Below are 19,238 nucleotides of genomic sequence, written 5' to 3' on the forward strand. Positions count from 1 at the left end.
GCATCTATCTGCAATGATTGCTATTATATAAAAAGAAAATTCATGATTGTTCAACTCAGTCTAATTTTAAAAGGCATAGATTCTAGATTTCCAGGAGTTCAGAGTAATTGAATGGAAGAGCTGAAATCAGAAGCGTACAAATGGAATATAACTGTGAATAAAGTTGGAATAGCAGACTATAACATATGCCGGCAGTGTGTTAAGTGCTGGGGATATGAAGAAAAGTAAAGATCAGTCCTGGCTCTCAAGGGCCTCACAGACTAACGTGGGTGACGCCGACGCCGATGCTGCCTAGAAATAAGCTGCAGACGGGACAATGGATTTGTCAACAGAGCACAGAACAAAGGAAGAAAGGAGAGAGAGTTACCAACTATGCTACTAAACTCAATGCTTTGTTTTTCCCATTGTACCTAGTGACTGCTCCCTCATTTACCACTAAATTATGACCTGGAGGGTTCAGGTCATCAGAAGCTTTTGATATGCTGACCTCTGGATAACTCTGGGAGGGTACCCAAACTAATAAAACAAGACGCTTAGGGGTGGAAGTCATATCACCTCAAGTCTCCTTGGTTGCAAAATACCAATGCTTCAGAAAGCCATCAAAATTATCATTTCCATTTTATAGAAATATGACAAAGTATGTGCACAGTAGGGAATGAACCTGTCAAAAGCGATAGTATTTAGCACGAGAGAGGATAAATTGGAGATGAAGAGAGGGGGCACTAGGATTTAAGGGGTTCAAGACAGACTTCCTGTACGATTGATTTTATCTGGCACTTCAGGGAAGGCAGGAGGCAAAGATGAAGAGGGAAAGAATCCTTAGTTATAAAGCCTGAAAGTTTTTATTACACACATACACGGACCTAAGAGAAAGCCCATCACAAACACACTTCCTTCAGTTGTATCCTGTTGGTCATGTTGGAAAACTGCCTTGGGCAAAATGCCTGTTAAGAGAATGGAAACACTCAATTTATCCAAAAAATGGACGGAAGCTACTGGGGCCACTGTGAATATGATCGAATGTGGCAGTGTTCTCAGACAGGTAAACCACAGGAAGGTTCCACTAAATCAAGGGCACAGCTCTCCCAACTAGGGAACATTTTATTGTAAGGGGTTAATTAAAAAGGTCTGCCAAGACAAATCAAGCAACTCTTCAGAATTAGCCTGGTACGCAGAAAAAAGGCAAGTAGGGGAAAAAGGAAGCCGTTGATTTCTATCTGAAAAAAAAATTTTTACTAAAACAAAGCAGACATCATTAAACACTGTTATGTGTGTTCTCAGTTACACTGAATATGTTAAAAGTAAGTTTAATTCAGCATAAACTGAAAACAAGCAAAAAACCAGTTTCTAAGGGGACTCTTTGGAACTGATTAGTCCAAAGTAATCATAGATATGACTAGGGAAGATTCAGGAACTATAGTTCCCTGGATTCTACAAAAAGAAAAAGGCTAGGGGTAGCCAGGTAGCACAGCGAGTAAGAGCACCGGCTCCAGTGTTGGGATGACCTGGGGATCGAATCCCAGGCGCAGACACTTAGCACCCACCCAGAAACACCTGGCCTTATGTGTAACCTTGAGCAAGTTACTTAACCCCAATTGCTTAGGGGAGGCCAGGTGGCTCAGCGAGTAAGAGCACTGGCTCCAGTGTTGGGATGACCTGGGGATCAAATCTGGGCTCAGATACTCGGCACTACACCCAGAAATAACTGGCCGTGTAACCTTGAGCAAGGTTACAACCTTGCTACTTAATTTGATGCTTTTTATCTTGATTTGTGGTGTGGTGGAAATCATGTTGGATTTGGTGGCGCAATGGATAGAGGGCCAGGCCTGAAGTTGGGAGTGCCCATCTTGAGTCAAACCTGGCCTCAGAAACTTATTAGCTGTGGAACCCTGCGTAAGTCACTTAACCCTGCTTGTCTTAGTTTCTTCATCTGTAAAATGAGCTAGAGAAGGAAATATTAAACTACTACAGTATCTTTGCCAAGAAACCCCAAATGCGGTCACAGAGAGTTAGACATAACTGCAAATGACTGAACAACTTATTTCAAATCCTGACTTACTGTGTAGCCTTGGGCAAGTCAATCTTTCTGGGTTTTTCTGCCTTCATAACATTTTATATGTTCCATTATCTCCTGTCACTGACACCCCCTGGTATAGGTCCACATCACCTCACACCTGGACTACTGCAATAGCCTGTGGTGGGTCTGCTGGCCTCAAGTCTCTCCCCACTCTAATCCAAATTGATCTTTCTAAAAAAGGCAGCTTTGACCATGTCACCTTCTATTCAATAAAGTCCCATGACTCCTCCAAGATCTTCAAAATCAAATATAAAATTTCTGCTTGGCATTCAAAGCCTTTCATGAATAACCTGATCCTAGTTACCTAGACACTTAACTCACACACTGTGAGCTAGTGATACTGGCCTACTGGCTGTTCACGGAACACAACACTGCCATTTTCCTGATTCTGGGCATTTTCACTGGCTATCACCCATACCTGGAAATCTCTCCCTCTCCATCTTGGTCTCCTAGTATATCTGGCTTCCTTCAAGGGTCAGCCGAAGTCCTACTTTTTGCAAGAAGCCTCTCTCAGTCTTCTTTAATCTTAATTCCTCTACGATCGATTATCTTTATTCTGCCTGTAACTTCTTGTGCATAGCTGTCTGTGGATTGCTTGCTTGGGCCTTGAGGGCAGGGCCTATGTTTTTTGCCTTCTTTGTATCCTCAGCACTTAGCACGATGCCAGGCACGCAGGAGGCACTCAAATTCCACTGACTGACTGGGCCCCACAGCTTCATCTGCAAGGAGGCTGTCCTAGATGCCTTTAAGTTCCTTTTCTAAATATATGATCCTTTAATTGGGAAAAGTGTAACTGGGTTGCCAGAAAGTTAGAGAAATGTAAGTACAAGTGTTAATGGACCCCATCAGACTTGTCAAAAGATGAATATCAGTATCCCTAAGGTCCTGAGCAGGGGAAATTTATCCAAGTTCAAAGTTAATAATGGAAGTGAGTACAATTAGTATGCCAAGTCCAGAATTCAAAACACTACTTAATTTCACTGGACTGGCCACCCCCTTCACACCCCACCCCCAAAGGTAAGAGAAGGTAAGAACTTCAGAACACCTCAAACTTTCTGCATCATGGCATTCTAGAAAGATAAAGCCCAATAAGGGAAAAGGAGACCAGGCACACCCAAGTTAGCAATCTGTGGTATCTGACCCTGAAGGGAAGGAAGTATGTTGGGGCTTGTCTGTCTGCTGGAGGAAGGATGACTGGGCATGTAGCAGCTCTGGCTGCTGTGACAGATACAACCATTTGAGGGATGACTGCTTTTCCTCAGACCTGTAAGCTCTAAGTTTACCTGGCAGAAATTCAAAGCCAGGAGCTGAGGTGAGGGTATCTGTAGGAGTGAAGTCAAAGGATGGAATGATTCAGGCAAGATTCCCCATCTGTGTGGGATTATCATTTACCAACATTTCAACCATTAGAAATGGAACATGGGAATCAAGAAGACACAGTTAGGTCTCAGTTTATGATGCAATAAACCCTTGTTTTGAAGGGTTAGAACTAAGGGACACAGATTGCTTTTAGTTACAAAATAGATGAGAGATGACAGATTACTTGCCTACCCATTGCCTGTCCCATACCTTTTCATTCCCTACTCAGATAAAGTTTTGGCTTGGGCAGATCTTAGCACAGCACTCAAGGTTTCATTCTTAGGAGCTGTCATGCCACTAACTTAAGGAATTCTGGTGCCTTTTCAATTCAGCAGGTACAACCAAGTTCTACAATAGCTGACATTTACACAATGCAAAAAGTACTTTATATACATTATTTCATTTGATTCTCACAACCACCTTAGGAGGTAGGTCCTACAAAAGGTAAATTCCAAAGAATGTCATTCATCTTAAGAGAAGAAAAGTGCCAACTGCTTACTAACAATAGAAATGCCAACCACATGCTGCAAATTTCTAGTCATGTATCAAAAGTTCATGGCTCACAAGCAAGACATTTTACAGTCAAGCACTGGAACTATTTCTTTCCTCTGAACCCCAGAGCTCTACTTTCATAAGGTTCCTTGATTAAAAGGGAAAGATCTATTATAAAGCGCCCATTATGTACGAGGTACTGGTAATACAAAGGCAAAAATAGAATAATACCTACCCTCAAAAAGCTTACATTTTATCAAGAAACAAAACACATATACAAAATAATGTATATAAAGTACTTTGTAAAATTTAAAGAATCAAATGTACACAGAATGAATATAAAATAATTACAAGGCAGTCTGGAGAGGGAGGGCACTACCAGGTAGGGGAATCAGGAAAAGAATCATACAGATAAGTAGTATCAAACTCAGACATAAAGTGGAGCTACTAATTCCTACATAAGGATCCCTGTCAGCACATAACTGACTGAGAAAACCACACACTAACATTTTCTATGCTCTATTATATCTTTATTCTGTCAAACACTTCCCAATTAGATTTTAATTTGGTTCCTTGCATGCTTGACTTCTCTGATACAGCTGGCAGATATAGCTGGAGCTGAGTCTTGAAGGAAATAAGGGATTCTCCAAGGCAGAGGTGAGGAGTACATTCTAGACCTGGGGGTGGGCAGCGTGAATTCAAAGGGATAGATGTGAACAAGAGCAAGAAGGCTAATTTAGCTAGATCACAGTATGGAAAGGGGAATGATGTATAATGAGGCTGAAGAGGAAGGCTGTATGTAATCATGCCTTGAAGGGCTTTATAAGCCAGAGGAATTTCTATTTGATCTTACATGTAAAAAGGAGCCCAGAGTTTACTGAGGGGGGGGGACTGACCTGGTTAAGACCTGTGTTTAAGGGAAATCTTTGGCAGTTATATGAAGAAAAGAGTAAAGAGGGACTAGATGAAGAGATCTGTAAAGAGATAAAGCTCAGATGAGAGGTGATGAGACCTAAACTAGGATGGTGACCACATAAAGGAGAGAGGGGGAACAGATTTAACATAATATAGGGATAGAAATGGCAAGATCTGACAACTGACTAGATATGTGAGATAAGGGAGGGTGAGAATTTGGGCATTATCAGAATGTTGAGAACCTGGGAGAGACTGGAAGGTGGTACCCTCAAAGAAATAAGGAAGCTCAAAAGATGAGTAGGTAAGGGGGAAAAGATATATGAGCTCTATTTTAAATATACTGAATTTGAAAGGTCCAAGGGCCATTTAGTTTAAAATGTCTGAAAAGTAATGGTGACCGAAGACTAGAACTAAGGAGAGAAACTGAGGTGGGATATAGAGATTTGAGAATCATTTGCATAGAAATGACAATTAAACCTATAACAGCTGAGTCAGTCACCAAGTTCAAGGGTACAGAGTAAAAAGGGTCCAGGGCAGAACACTGGGGGTATGTTCATAGTTAGAGGCAAGGTATAGATATGATTCAGGAAAAGAAATGAGAATAGGGGCAGGTACCGTGTTTTCCCGATAATAAGACACTGTCTTATTATTTTTTTGGAAAGAAAAACACCAGAGGGCTTATTTTCAGGGAAGGGCTTATGTTGTCCTGCCTCAGCTCTCCTCGCGGCACTGCTCTCAATGGCGCCAGCAAGCAAATCACTGGGGAAGAACAGGATGACGCGCTCACTGTTGCAGCTCTGATTGGATGCACCAGTGGGGGGAGGGGGACGGTGCATACAGAGGGTACCGTAATATAGCGTGTAGTGCAGGGGATCACCTTCACTACAGTAGCAATCTCAATAGGGCTTATTTTCGGGATAGGTCTTATTATTGGGGAAACACGGTAGGTGGCGCAGTGAGTAAAGCGCCGGCCCTGGAATCAGGAGGACCAGAGTTCGGTTCTGGCCTCAGACACTTAACACCCACACAAAGAAAAGGTCAACAGAACTGGTAAATGAAATGATTAGTAACTCTGGAAAGAGTCATTTCAGCTAAGTGATAAGGTTGGAAATCATATTGCAAAGGTCTAAGAGTTAAGTGGGAGAAGTGGAAACAATGCATGTAGACAGTTTTGGCAGTAGAAAAGCTAAGGATGATAGCTTGAGAGAATGGTAGGCTCTAATGAAGGTTGGTTGTTTTTTTTAATGATGGAGTAAATGTTTGTAGACTAATGAACCAATAGATAGTGAAGTCTAGAGAAATAAGAATGATTGTGAGGGTCATCTACTAGAGAAGATGAGAAGGGATGGTGTTAAAATATGTTTGAGAGGAGCAAGGAACAGGGAGATGAAATGATAGGGAATTACGATTGGAAAATAATATTAGCTCAATCATCAAAACATTTGTGGATGGAAAGACCCATATGTACAAAAATGTTTATAGCAGCTCTTTTTGTGGTGGCAAAGAATTGGAAATTAAGGGGGTGCCCATCAATTGGGGAATGGCTGAACAAGTTGTGGTATATGCATGTTATGGAATACTATTGTGCTATAAGAAACGAGGAGCAGACGGTCTTCATATTTACCTGGAGAGGCTTATACAAACTGATGCTGAGTGAGAAGAGTAGAACCAGGAGAAATTTGTACACAATTACAGACACAACGTATGTATGATGACCAACTTTGATAGACTGGACTCTTCTCAGCAATGCAGTGATATAAGTCAATCCCAAAAGACTCATGATGGAGAGAAATATGTGCATCCAGAGAAAGAACTAGAAAGAACTGAGTTTATATCCAGGTGGAAGCAAAATACTTGATCTTTTTCCTTCTCTAATTTGGTTTTATGTCCTCTTTACCATTTTTCATTCCAGCTGATACAATCTGTCTTTATAACCTGACTAATGTATAATGTGAAATATTTACAGATCCTATACTTGGCTATATGCTGCCATGGTGGGGAGGGGAGAGAGGGGGACAAAATGTGAAACTCAAGGAATTGTGGAATTGAATCCTGTAAACTAAAAGGAAACAAACTAATTAAAAAATAAAAATTAAAAAAAAAAAACCCTTTGCGGATGACAATAAGATCTAGGGAGTGCCTATTTCTGTGTGTGGCTGAGATGGAATGAAAAATTCTATCATTCTATCTATTTGAGAAGTTTCAGGAACACCAACACATACTGAAATTGCCTACTATAAAGGTAGGAGGGGGTGGAAAGAAGAGAGGAAGACAGAGAAGCTAGGTACTCAAGGATGATGTGGAAGTTAGTGGACAACAGGCACAGTGATATGGACTGGGCGACAAATTTTAACAGAAAACTTCAAAGAAGAGATTGCTGAATGATGGTAGCAAGGGGAGAGTCTCAAAGTGGCAGTATATGTAGTGAATAGTTTAGGCAAAGGGATTAATCTTGTGCTATCTTCCTATACTCCATTTCCAAAAGAAAGAGCTATGCTATGGTCCCAACAAGTCCTTCAAGTATATTTTAATCAAGCAATTTGAGGACTTAAAAGTCCAGGGAAAAAAAGAGACTTCCTAGGAAAGATTTTGCTTAAGCAAAATTGTAAGCAAGACAAGAGGTGTCACAAATGCCAACAGGAAGGGGAAAGGAGATTTATAACTGGTTAAAGATCAGTCTTAATTAACAGGTGAAACATTTCAAGAGTTAATAACTCTTCAGTGAGTAATGGTTGAATTGATTTAGAAGGGCTGGCCGCAAAACTTAATTATGCTAATGGAGTCTTTCTCCTCAACCTTAGCATAAGAAAGCACCTGGAGAAGAGAACTGTGACTACTTAGGGGTTTCAATGAATATTCTTTTCAGTGTCTTCATCAATTGTGACTTTCAAACGATGGAAGGAATCATTCTTTTAATCCAGAATTTGCCTACCTCGAGATAGGCCAAATAGACTGCCTAGAATATATTGCATTTCCATACCAAAAACTTTCATGTTTTAAAGTTGTGAGTTCCTTCAAGATATACCAGAATGTTGAATTTCTAGCTATATGTCCAGCAGTAGAGGGCGTTCACAGGCACAGGGCAAAAGAAGATAAATATTCCTAGTTCACAAAGGACAAGTGAATTATTGTCTTACCTCCCTCACCTTAAAGATGCTTGAAACAAAAAGCTTAGATGATGCCTCTGAATGGAAATAATTGGCAATTTCTCTTCTGATAAAAGTTGCCGATCAAGGCATACTAAAGTACTCAATTCCACACTGATATTTTTATTTCATGGAGGCCCCCACAGTGCTTGACGAATGCTTTGGGGATTCCTTCCCCATACACATGGTAAAACTAAATAAAATGGTTAACCTGAAGTGCTATGAAATTCCATAAACTGAAAGGCTTTCAAAAAATCAGCATAAAGCAAAGGCACCAATAAGCTCAACAGTATTCATAGCTTCTAATGACATTTTATAAGTCTGAACACACTTGAACACAGTAACCTGGAAGATGGTTTTGCTGGGTAAATATGGAGTTCAGAGCTTTATATGCTGAGAGTCAGGTGTCATGGGGAGGCCTCCTCCTTAATAAGTCTGCAGGAGGTGAGGGCCCACAGGGGTGGAGCACTGCATGAAATCAACCCCATCTACAACATCCCATGTCCTTCCTCTATGCTTTGTCTAGGTAATTCTCCCACCTCTGTATTCCCTCCATGCCTCTGCTCATAAAATCTTTAGCTTCTTTCCACCCCTAGGGAAACTATTCTGTATAATTGGCCTGTACTCTGTATGTAGTTATGTGTATATATGTTCCAACCCCCAAACCCTCTCTCCCTCTCCCACAGAATTCAAGCTCACAGAGGAAAGGGACTGAATTGTTTTTTGGTCTTGACATGTGTAGCATGTCTAGCTCAATGTCTTGTATACAGTAGTGGCTTAAAAAATGTTTCCTGAATTACATTTATTATGTGTGAACTATTTTCTCCTTTATTTTCTTTCTTGAGAAATAAAAAGGAAAGTAGTTAACTAGATTTATATGCTTCTCATTAGACCATTCAATTATGCTTTTACTCAATGCCACACACTTTCCCAGAAATCCTATTTTGCCTTTATAGAAGCCTGCTCTGAGGAAGAGCATTCATTTCTTAGGTCAGTGTCTCAAGTGTGAAATCTCTCTATTGAGGTTTGATCTTCCCACACTCTCAGTCAGCTGGTAAAAGTCCATTCCTTTTTGTTTTCTCCAGACCATCAATCCATCTATTTGTTTTCAAAGGAAGGGAGTGTCAAGGACAATTAATTAATGGAAATCTCTTTATCCACAGGAACTGTGGCAATAAAGAAAAAAATAAACATGGAAAAATGTTACAGGGCAAAAAGGTAAAACATGGACATTGAGATTACACCCAGACAGAGGGAACAACATGGGCTCAGGAGTTGTAGAAACACAAAGGACATAAAATGAGGTATCAGGCCCTGATGTTATTTTTTGAACTAAGAAATAGGAGAATCTCCATCTTTGATTCAGGGATTTTAGGAGAGGACGATTTGAAGACAGTAGTGACCCTTGCTGCTGAGCAAGTTAAAAACATATATAAGAGAGGATATATCCTCAGGAGACACGAACAAGAATAACTAAAAGCCCTGATCTGGCTGAAGAGCATTTTAACTAGGCTAGTGAATAGAATGGCTCTGTTGAACTCTCAATTCATCAGGGAGCATTCAGGCTTCTCTTGCTTGTTATCTCATACTTTCTATCAAGTAGAAATCTAAAGTTGCTTTTTTTTCTGGGGACCAACTTTTTCCTTCACGGAGCTCCCTCCTGGGGAAAATATTATCTACTCTCTAAGACAAATTCCAAATGAGAATAAGTATTCAGGGATGATCTTACTCAGAAGTAATACTGTAACCATTGCAAATGAAAGAATCAATCCAATACACATGGACACAAAACACTGGGCTCTTCTAGACAGGCTGACTTTGTGTACAACTTTCCTTCCTTTATCTTCAATAGCAAAGCTAACATTTAGTAGGATTTACAATTTTTCAAAGAGCTTTAAATACATAAACTCCTCATTAACATTAACAACGAGGGAAAGTACAGGTATTATCCTCATTTTATGGGTGAAGAAAATGTAAGCTCAGCGAAATTAAGTAATTTATCCATGACCACATAGCTTTTATTAAATTCAAGATTAGAAACGAGGTCTTCCTAACTCCAAGTATAGCAAGAAAGCAAAGGGTAGTTTAAGTGAAATTTTCAAGCCAATAAAATAAACAAATACTTTGGAAAAGACAACTATTTATTATTAGGGTTATATATTTTTTTAATAAGTTAAAGATTTAAGGAAGATCATAAAGTAGAATTTTTTTAGCATAATCTGAAAAGTCAAAGTAGACAGTTACTGCCACCTTGTGGAGGGGAGGTGTAACAACTTTTAACTAACTCAGGACCCTAAATTTTATCAGAAGTAGAAATAAATAGGATGCTTAAGGATGAGCTCCAAATCACTGGGAAAAGGTGGTTATGATATGTAGACAGAGATAGGGAGAACGGCTACACTTGCTGAGTGAGGAAAACTCCCTCTACCAATGTCGACCAGCACCTCTGAGTTACCTAGAGCAAAGTCATCAAATACATGACCTGTGCATGCTACGTGAGCAGGGTTTGAATCAGATTAAAATGTAATTAGGAAAGATTTAACAAAATAAAAATATAAAACAATAGATTAACATTAATATGTAGTTTTCTAAGTCAGTATGCAAGGATATATACAAGGTGTAATGGCCCCCTTTCTATCGGGTTTGGCACCTCTAGCCTAGAGTTCTGAGGGGTTCGGTGACATCAGGGTCACATCACACAGCCAGTATGTGGCTAAGGACTTGAACCTTTTGCCTTTAAACCTGGTTCTCTATCCACTATACCACGTTGCCTCTCCAGGGTAAAATTGACTCAAAACACTAGCTATAATAACTCTAAATGTGTCATAAACAAAATATTCATCTGGGAGTCTTGAAGCAGGAAGAGTTAGGGTCACAATCTGTTTGGCTTGGGGTATATAGTTAGCAGAGGTCAAAATCAACAAGGAGGTTTTAAAAAATGGGATACTGAACAAGACTACACAGAAGATGACTAGAGCCTAAACTAGTGCTACCTGAAGTGACAGAGAAAAACCAGCAGCAGTTGATCTGAGACGTGCATGGTGGTCACAACCACAACATTGCAGATTTTGTGACGCAGCTCTCCACTAGCCTCCTTACTGACAGTATGAAGCCTTCACTGGATATAAGAGTGCCATTACAGACAGTGTTCTACAGGGTTATCTATGGCCTGGACTCCAAGACCCAAGCAGGAGAAGGAAACTCTTACCTTCCTTATCTTCACCCTGGATAGCACACAACAGAAATTACTGATGGCCACTAATCAAGGGCTCTACTCTGGGGCCCAGTTCCAGCAAAGCTTCACTGCTACTCAGCACACTTCCAAATATATCTTTTATCTTCAACTCTTCTTCCACCAGCAAAAATACTCAAGATCTGAGCTGAAACATGGGCCAGACACTTTCTAAGAATACCCAGAGGCTGCATGCTGCAACCAAGTCAGAGAACTGAGGATGGAATCCTGACTGCTACTTCCTAATTGCAACTCTGGGTACAACACATCTCTGGATCTCAGTTTCCTCCTTTATGAAAGGAGACTAGACTTAGGTGACCCCTGAGATCTCTATTCAGCTCTAAATATGTGATCCCTTTGTTCTACCCTGGTCACCTTGCCCCTTCCCCTTCTTCAGAAGCCCGGGGGGCGGGGGGGGGGGAACTAAATCAAACCCCTACAGAAAAAAAAAAAATAATAAAAACCCAAAGACCAAAGCAGATTTATCTTCATGGCAGATATTCCATGTTGATTTTAAGGGTTGCCTTGTCCTAAAACTTTGTTTGGCTGATGTCTGAGAAGAGGATAAAAAGTGGATAAAATCTTGTATTCCACAATTCAGAGATTGTCTTAAAATGCTTGTTGAAATAATACATAGCTCATTCACGACAATTTATCACCATATAAATAAACTGATGCTATCAGATCTTCTGCAACTTTTATACGGATGGGGGAATACTCCATGAAAAATATTAGGGTTAGCAATATTTTCCTCTCTGATATTCTCAAAATAAAATTGTGCCTATGGTAATTTTTTTTTTTTTTGCTTCTTGGAGGGCAATTGGGGTTAAGTGACTTGCCCAAGTAAGTGTTAAGTGTCTGAAGCCAAATTTGAACTCAGGTCCTCCTGACTTCAGGGCCAGTGCTCTTCAGGGCACTGCGCCATCTAGCAGCTGGTAATTTTTAAGTATTAAAAAAAAGCTCTTCTCAGAATTTCCTGTCTTCTTTTATCTAGGACATGTTCTGTAGCTCCAGGTGCCCTGGACTAGCACTTATGGGCTCTATCAATATATTTCAGTGCCAGGGATGGCCCATGGCTGAATTAGTTTGGGAAATGCGGCTTAACATAGGGTGATATTACTAAAAAGGAATATGGCTTACATACAGAGGAGAAATCAGTACAGAAAGGAGATGCTGGATTGGTCCTGGTCACCTTTAGCAGCACAATATAGCAGCAGGCTATATTGTAGTGGAAGGGAGTTCTCCTGGGAACAGTGTGGTTCAACCATGCTGAATGGAAAACACTACTAGTAGGTGGGGAGAAATTTCTGTCACCCAGGAAGTGGGGGGAGTAGGTTTGAAATCAATATACTAGCTAGACACCAAAACTGAGTTAGCCCTTTTTACAGGGAAAGGTGAATTGATCTCTTTTTGACTAGCATATTTTCTCCTCAGATTCTCTGAATCTTTGTAATTTAGATTCAGGGTTGAAGGCTGCCTTTCCTCTTTCCCCTGAGGGCACTTCGACCTCAGATGTCTACTTCAGGCATACCCCTCCCACTAAGCACATCCCCTCCTCCCCCCTTTCCTTTGCATTAACTACAACAAGGTTCTTCTGCCAACAAACTGCCCTTCACATTTAATGTCTTCCTGAAACTTCCATTGATCTTGTACTCAGGGGAATCGGCTTCCCTCAACACCCAACATTCCTGAGCACACTCTTCCAGTGCTGAATGTACTTATCAACACATCAGGCAAGGAAGAAAGGATGGCAATTCCCTGATACTCAAGGCCATTTCCAGCACCCTCCCCCCCCCCCCCAGTCCCTCCCACTGGGTCTCACTTGGCAAGTTCTCTTGGCCCACTGTGCCTCTCTATGATTCTAAGTAGATTCTAGTTGTTATCGGTCAGCACCCAGGCTTCCTCCCTTACGGAGGAATTCAACACCTGGATCTCAGACTTCATCCACACTTAAGGGAATTCACTATAGATGTGGATGTCCCTACAACTAATGTGGCCTACCAGTTCATTAACTTCATTAATTCTCATACTTTTTACACCTTGACTCCACCTCAGAATTTAACAGGTTCTATGGACAGGGGAAGAGCTCGTGACCAAACAAGGAACAGAAAGGATCACAAAAGACAAAATAGACAATCTGAATTACATTAAATTGAAAAGTTTTTGTACAAACAAAACTAATGTAATAAGAAAAAAAACAGGGAAAAGAGGTAACTGGGGGAAAAAATTGCAGCAAGTTTGACTGATAAGGATCTCATTTCCAAGAAATATAAGGAACTAATTCAAATCTTTAAGCAGCATTCTTCAATTAATAGACTAATTTTTTTAAAAGACTATTATTAATAGGGGAGTTTTCCATGGAAGAAATCCAAGCTATCACTAACTATATGAAAAAATATTCCAAATAACTAATAATTAGAGAAATACAAATTAAAGCAACTGTAAAGTTCCACCTGACAAACCATCAGATGAGTAAAGATGATAACAAAAGAAAATGACAAAATCGGGAGGAGTTTCTGGATATAAGGCACACTAATGCACTGCTGGGAAAACTGTGAATTGGTATGGCTATTATGGAAAGCGATTTGAAACCATGCCAAAAAATAACCAATCTGTGCATAGCCTTTGACCTATTGATATAATTACTAGGCCTATTCTCCAATGGTCTCCCTTGATGTTTAGAGGAAAAGGACACATGGGGCAAAAATATTCATAGCAGTTCTTTGTGTAACAGCAAAGAACTGGCAATTTAAGGGAGTAAATATCAGTTAGGGAATAGATGAAAAAATTATATGAATGTGATGGAATACCACTGTGCAATAAGAAATGAAGGGATGGTTTCTATTAAATTTGGGAAGGCTTATGTGAAATGACAGAGTGAAATGAGTAGAACCAGGAGAACAATTTACATTTGTAATATTGTAAATTTTGAATATTGTAAAGACAATTTTGAAAGACTTAAGAATTCTGTTAAGGCAAGGATCACTCGTGATTCTACGGGCCCCATGCTGCCAAGCATGATGCCCATCTCCTGACTTAGAAGGGATGGATTCTGAAGAGGTGCAGGAGAAAAGTTTGGATATGATCAACCCAAGATTAATTTATTAATAGTTTTTATTAAGAGTTTTGTTTGCTTTTCTTTTTCAATGGTGATGGAGAGGAAGAAAACTGATTTAATAAAAAAATTTTAATAAAAAAAAAAAAGACTTAACAAAATCCTATCTTATCAAATCATCCACCTATGTAGTTCAGAACTGAAATTCCCCTGACCACAACCTCCTGTCCAGATCTCTCCCTGCGCTTCATCTCTCTTAAACCTGATTATTTATCCTCACACAACCCATTTGTGTTCCATTCCACCCAAACTTGCTCTGGCCTCATATTCTTCCCTTCAATATCTTTTTTAACTTGTTTTTTTTGGAGGGGGGAGGGCAGGGCAATTGGAGTTAAGTGACTTGCCCAAGGTCACACGGCTAGTAATTAACTTGTTTTCTTATAGACTTATATATGTACACATCTCCCTGATGAAATGTAAGCTTTCTGAGGGAATAGGCATTGTTTCATTTTTGTATATGTCTCACCTAGTGTAGTGCCCGGACACAAAGTGATCATTGATGGAGCTCCATTCTGGAATTATCACCTTCTTAAAGGATGTTTCCAAATTGATGTCTCAGGCATTTAAGCCCAGATCATAAGCTCTGTCAAGGCAGAAGACATGTCTAATTTATTTTTGCATATTCTTATCACCTAGAACCATACTTCCCAAGTGTTAGGCAACTAAGTAATTGTGGAAGTGAATTATAATGGTCTTCCTTGGGTTTTAACTTGTTCTAAAGTCAAAGCCCAGCCTCGTAGAGCCCTTTTCTTTACTACAAAGGCAGAAGAAGAAATGTTGGCTCTTTTCTTCTTTATCCTGAAAACACATAGGCTACTCTGACTTATCAGAGACCTGAGTATACAAGTCTGCTCCGGTTCCATCCTCTTTAGTAATATTTTAAGTGAGTGTAAGAATTTTTCTTGGACCTGAGTTCCTCACAAAAGGTGGGACATTTTAGGGAGGCTCAGCTAGCACAATTATCCTAGAAGTCATCAGATCACTCTATAAAGCAGGTTTATTTTTTAACCTTTTATGTGTCATAGGCACCTCTAGCAGTCTGGTGAAGCCTATGGACCCCTTCTCAGGATGATATTTTTAAATGCATAAAATATACAGGATTGTAAAGGAAAGAAATTATGGTGAAATAGAATTATCAAAATATTGTTAAAAACAAGTTATCAGGCCATAAGTTAAGAACTCGTGCTATAAAAGATTAAGCAAGTTTTATAGAAAAGCCTTGGCCCCTGTTCTCCCATGTTCTGGGAGTAATGGAAATAGAGTTATCCCTTTTCTACATGGAGACTTTCCCCTGTTGTGGTTTCAATATATTGTGGGTCAGCATAAGAAATTAAATGGGAATTTTGGAGGAGTTTTGTAAAAGCAGAAGACAACACACAAAGGTCAGCAGATGACAGAAAAAGTTTAGAAACTCAGAATTATATAAAATATTTATGCATAGTATTGTATAATATCAACATATTTTATCTTTTAATACCATAATAATTCAAACTTCTTCTCTGGCACAAAGGGAGGGCCAAAATTTTTTACACAGATTTTCCAGATTGTGGAGGTGCCATACTCCTAAATCTCTGTGATAGGGGAGCAACAATTGTAGTCTCTTTTTCCCTTGAGAGAGAAAAAAAAGAGTCCATCTCTTTGCTGCTCCTTAAGCTAACCCCAGAGAACCCTCTCAGCTGAGGACTTTGCCTCATACTTCACTGAAAAAAATTAAGGCTACTTGCCAGGAGTTCTCCCTCCTTCCCTCCTTATCTCATAGCATTCAAACATTTTCCTCCACTATTTCCTCCTTCACTTCAATACAGGGAGAAGAAATGTCTTTCTCTTTCCCAAGTCTAACCCCTTCACATGAGCCCCTGATCCCATCCCTTCTAGTTTTCTCTAGCAGGTCACTACCTTTACTTTCATCTTCACTCTAATCTTTCACCTTTATCTACTTTCTCCCTAGGGCCTGCCACACTCACACCTTCCCCATCCTTAATCCATGCTTCATTCTACCATCTCCAATAGCTACCATCCTGTATCTCTCTTCCCTTTAGTGGCAGTTTAGCTACTGTGAGAAAGCTATCCACCCTAATCTCTGCAACTGGGTTTCCAACCTCATCATTCAACTGTAACTGCCCTGTCCAAAGTTATTAGTGATCTCTTAATTGCCTGATCTAATGGCCTTTTTTAATCTTTATCCTTCTGGACCTCTCTACAATATTTCACACAGTTGATCACTTTATTCTCCTGGAAACCAACTCTTCTCTAGGTTGTTTTTTTTTTTTTTTTGGGGGGGGGAAGGCAAGGCAATTGAGGTTAAGTGATTTGCCCAAGGTCACATAGCTAGTAAGTGTGTCAAGTGTCTGAGGCCAGACTTAAACTCAAGTCCTCCTGACTCCAGGGCCAGTGCTCTATTCACTGTGCCACCTAGCGGTCCCATTTCCCTAGGTTTTTGTGACACTGCCGTCCACAGTTCTCCTTCTATATGTCCTGCTCCTCCTTCTCAGTTTCCTTTGTGGCATCTTCACCTATGCTATGGCCACTGACTGTGGATGTTCCCCAAGACTCTGTCCTGGTTCCTCTATAACAGGTAAAGGTTCTAAGATTGCAGTCCTTAATTCATTCCATGGATAGATTTCAGGGGGTACTGTAAATTAGAATGGAAAAAAATTACATCTTTATTTTCACTGGCCTCTAACTAAAATTGAACATTTCTTTATGAAATTAAAAAAAAAAACCAAATCATAAAAAAGGGTCCATAGGCTTCAGACCACCAGAAGCATCCAAGACATAGAGAAGTTTAAGAACCCACTGCTCTCTATCTTATTTAGTGATCTCATCAGCTCCTCTGAATTCGGCTGTCACCTCTATGCAAATGTTCCCGTGAGTGTGTGTGAGAATCCAACACTCCCTTCTTATCTGTGTTCCAGTCCTGTATCACCAGCTGCCTTTCTGGTAATTCAAAATGAGCATCTTAAGCTCAAAAAGTCTAAAATAAAACCTACTATCTTCCCCCCTAAATCTTTCCTTGTTACTGTGGGGCATCACTATCTTCCCTGTAACCTTGCCCCCAAACCTTGGTGTTATCCTTAGATTCTTCACTCTCACTCACTCTACCTATTTAATGTTAGAATTTCTACCTTCATAACATCTCTCATAAATTTCCCTGGATCATTACAAAAGTCTAAGTGGTCTTCCTACCATAAGTCTTTGCCTATTCCAATTCTCCAGTTAGCTGCCAAACTGATTTTCCTAAAATATAGATCTTACCATATCACCCCTATGATCCATGAAAGAGAAGGGAGAGAAAGGAACATTTATAGTTTACATAGGCATAATAGTGTCTACTATGTACCAGGCATTGTGCTAAGTATTTTGCAAATATCACCTCATTTGATAATTATTATCTTATTTGACACTATTGAGCTCTTGTAACTATTACTTCCAGGGTCAAATATCAATCCTATTCACCTTCCCAGTCTTCTTATATTTTCCTTCCCATTATTCACTCTACATACAATACAGCAATTATAGCCTTCTAGATGTTCCTTACAATGCCTGCCAAATACAGACTCCTCCCCTACCTCTTCCTCACTGCCTTCGAGATAAACCGGATCTGTCTGGTTATAATGTGTATGTAGCCAGTTGTCTACGCGCTGTCTTCCACATCTGAATGTGAGCTCCTTTGTGGCAGGGATTGCTTTGCCTTTCTTTGTGTCCCAGCTATGAGCCTGGCATACAGCAAGCATTCAATAAATGTTTGTTTACTGACTGACAAAAGAATACCTTCTACTAATACTCAAAATACCCTTATTCCATAAAAAGTCAAATGAATCACAGTAAGAGAATCCAAAGAGTTCTAATGGGAGAAAAGTTTCTGTTGTTAGAGATGATTTCAGTGGGAAAAGATAAAGTGTGAAAAAACAATCATGCTTTCAAGACAATATTCCACAAGATGGAGATTTAAAAGCATTTCACAGAAGTAGCAATAGCAGGGTTTATACTCTGCATCTGGTACAGAGGAGTGATAAATTCCTTTGGTTTGCATATTCTCTTTTAGTGTTTGGCCAGACATCCTATATGAAGGTTGGGTTATGAATTAAACCAAGATCACTTTGGAACAAGCAGATACTTCTAAAGACTGTTTTTGGCACTTGTAAACCCATCAGCTAACAAGTTAATAAGCTGATAAAGTGGTGATAAAGGACACCTGGTCTATTCCATAGTTTAAGGTTAAATGCTTTTATAAGCTCTACTTTCTATAGGCTTCTCTTTGATGCCTAGTAATTTTGATATGTGACACTTAGCTAACCCCAAACTGCTAAACACACAGGATGTACAACCTAGTACATTCATCTTTATAAAGGATCCTAGAAATATGCTCACTGGCAGATAACTTAACTACTAGATAACTTTTGCCCTATTTTACTACCACAAACCCCAAGGAGAGCTTATTTCTGGATGGTATGCTGGACTAAGACTGGATCTCTCTCTCTAAACTTTGTGCTATTCAACTCTAATACAGAAGCCAAGGCTGGAAGTTCAATTTGTTTCAAGGCTTATTCTTGACCCCTAGGTTGAATGAGTGTTCTTACCAAACAAATTAAACCAATTCTGTCCCAAAGTATTTGTAAGTTCTTCTACAGTACATGTTAGTGGGGCAAAACACTGCTCTGACACTGAGCCATAATGTTAGCTTTGTTTATATCCAGCCACCCCACCACAGCAAACACCAAATACCTTTAGGTCATCAGCCTCAGGTTTTTCAGTCTCTGAATCGTCATCTTCCTACAAGACAAGAATTTACAGATTAAGCTTAAAAGAGCGGGCCTGGTGGTTCCCACATGCATAACTAGGGGCTGGAGGTGAGCAGCCCAGTTACCCAGCCTGAGTCTCCCCACCAATAACAGCCCCTCC

At 39.9% G+C, this 19,238-nt stretch overlaps 1 protein-coding gene across 4 annotated transcripts in view; it reads right to left on the reverse strand.

The window, feature by feature from the left end:
- The window catches only part of SAP30BP (SAP30 binding protein), a 48,632-nt gene that overhangs the window by 25,554 nt on the left and 3,840 nt on the right, over positions 1 to 19,238 (reverse strand). For 2 of the 4 annotated variants that reach the window (XM_069076401.1, XM_069076402.1), the window contains exon 3: positions 19,062 to 19,109. The exons of the other annotated variants lie outside the window; for them this stretch is intronic. In XM_069076401.1, coding sequence (XP_068932502.1) covers positions 19,062 to 19,109 — 48 coding nt within the window. The remainder of the gene's footprint in view (positions 1 to 19,061; positions 19,110 to 19,238) is intronic. 4 annotated transcript variants of the gene reach the window in all.

This window comes from Petaurus breviceps, unplaced genomic scaffold (assembly GCF_028583685.1).
Source record: "Petaurus breviceps papuanus isolate PSGF00001 unplaced genomic scaffold, PetGlider_PUasm1.0 90925, whole genome shotgun sequence".
NCBI lineage: Eukaryota > Metazoa > Chordata > Mammalia > Diprotodontia > Petauridae > Petaurus > Petaurus breviceps.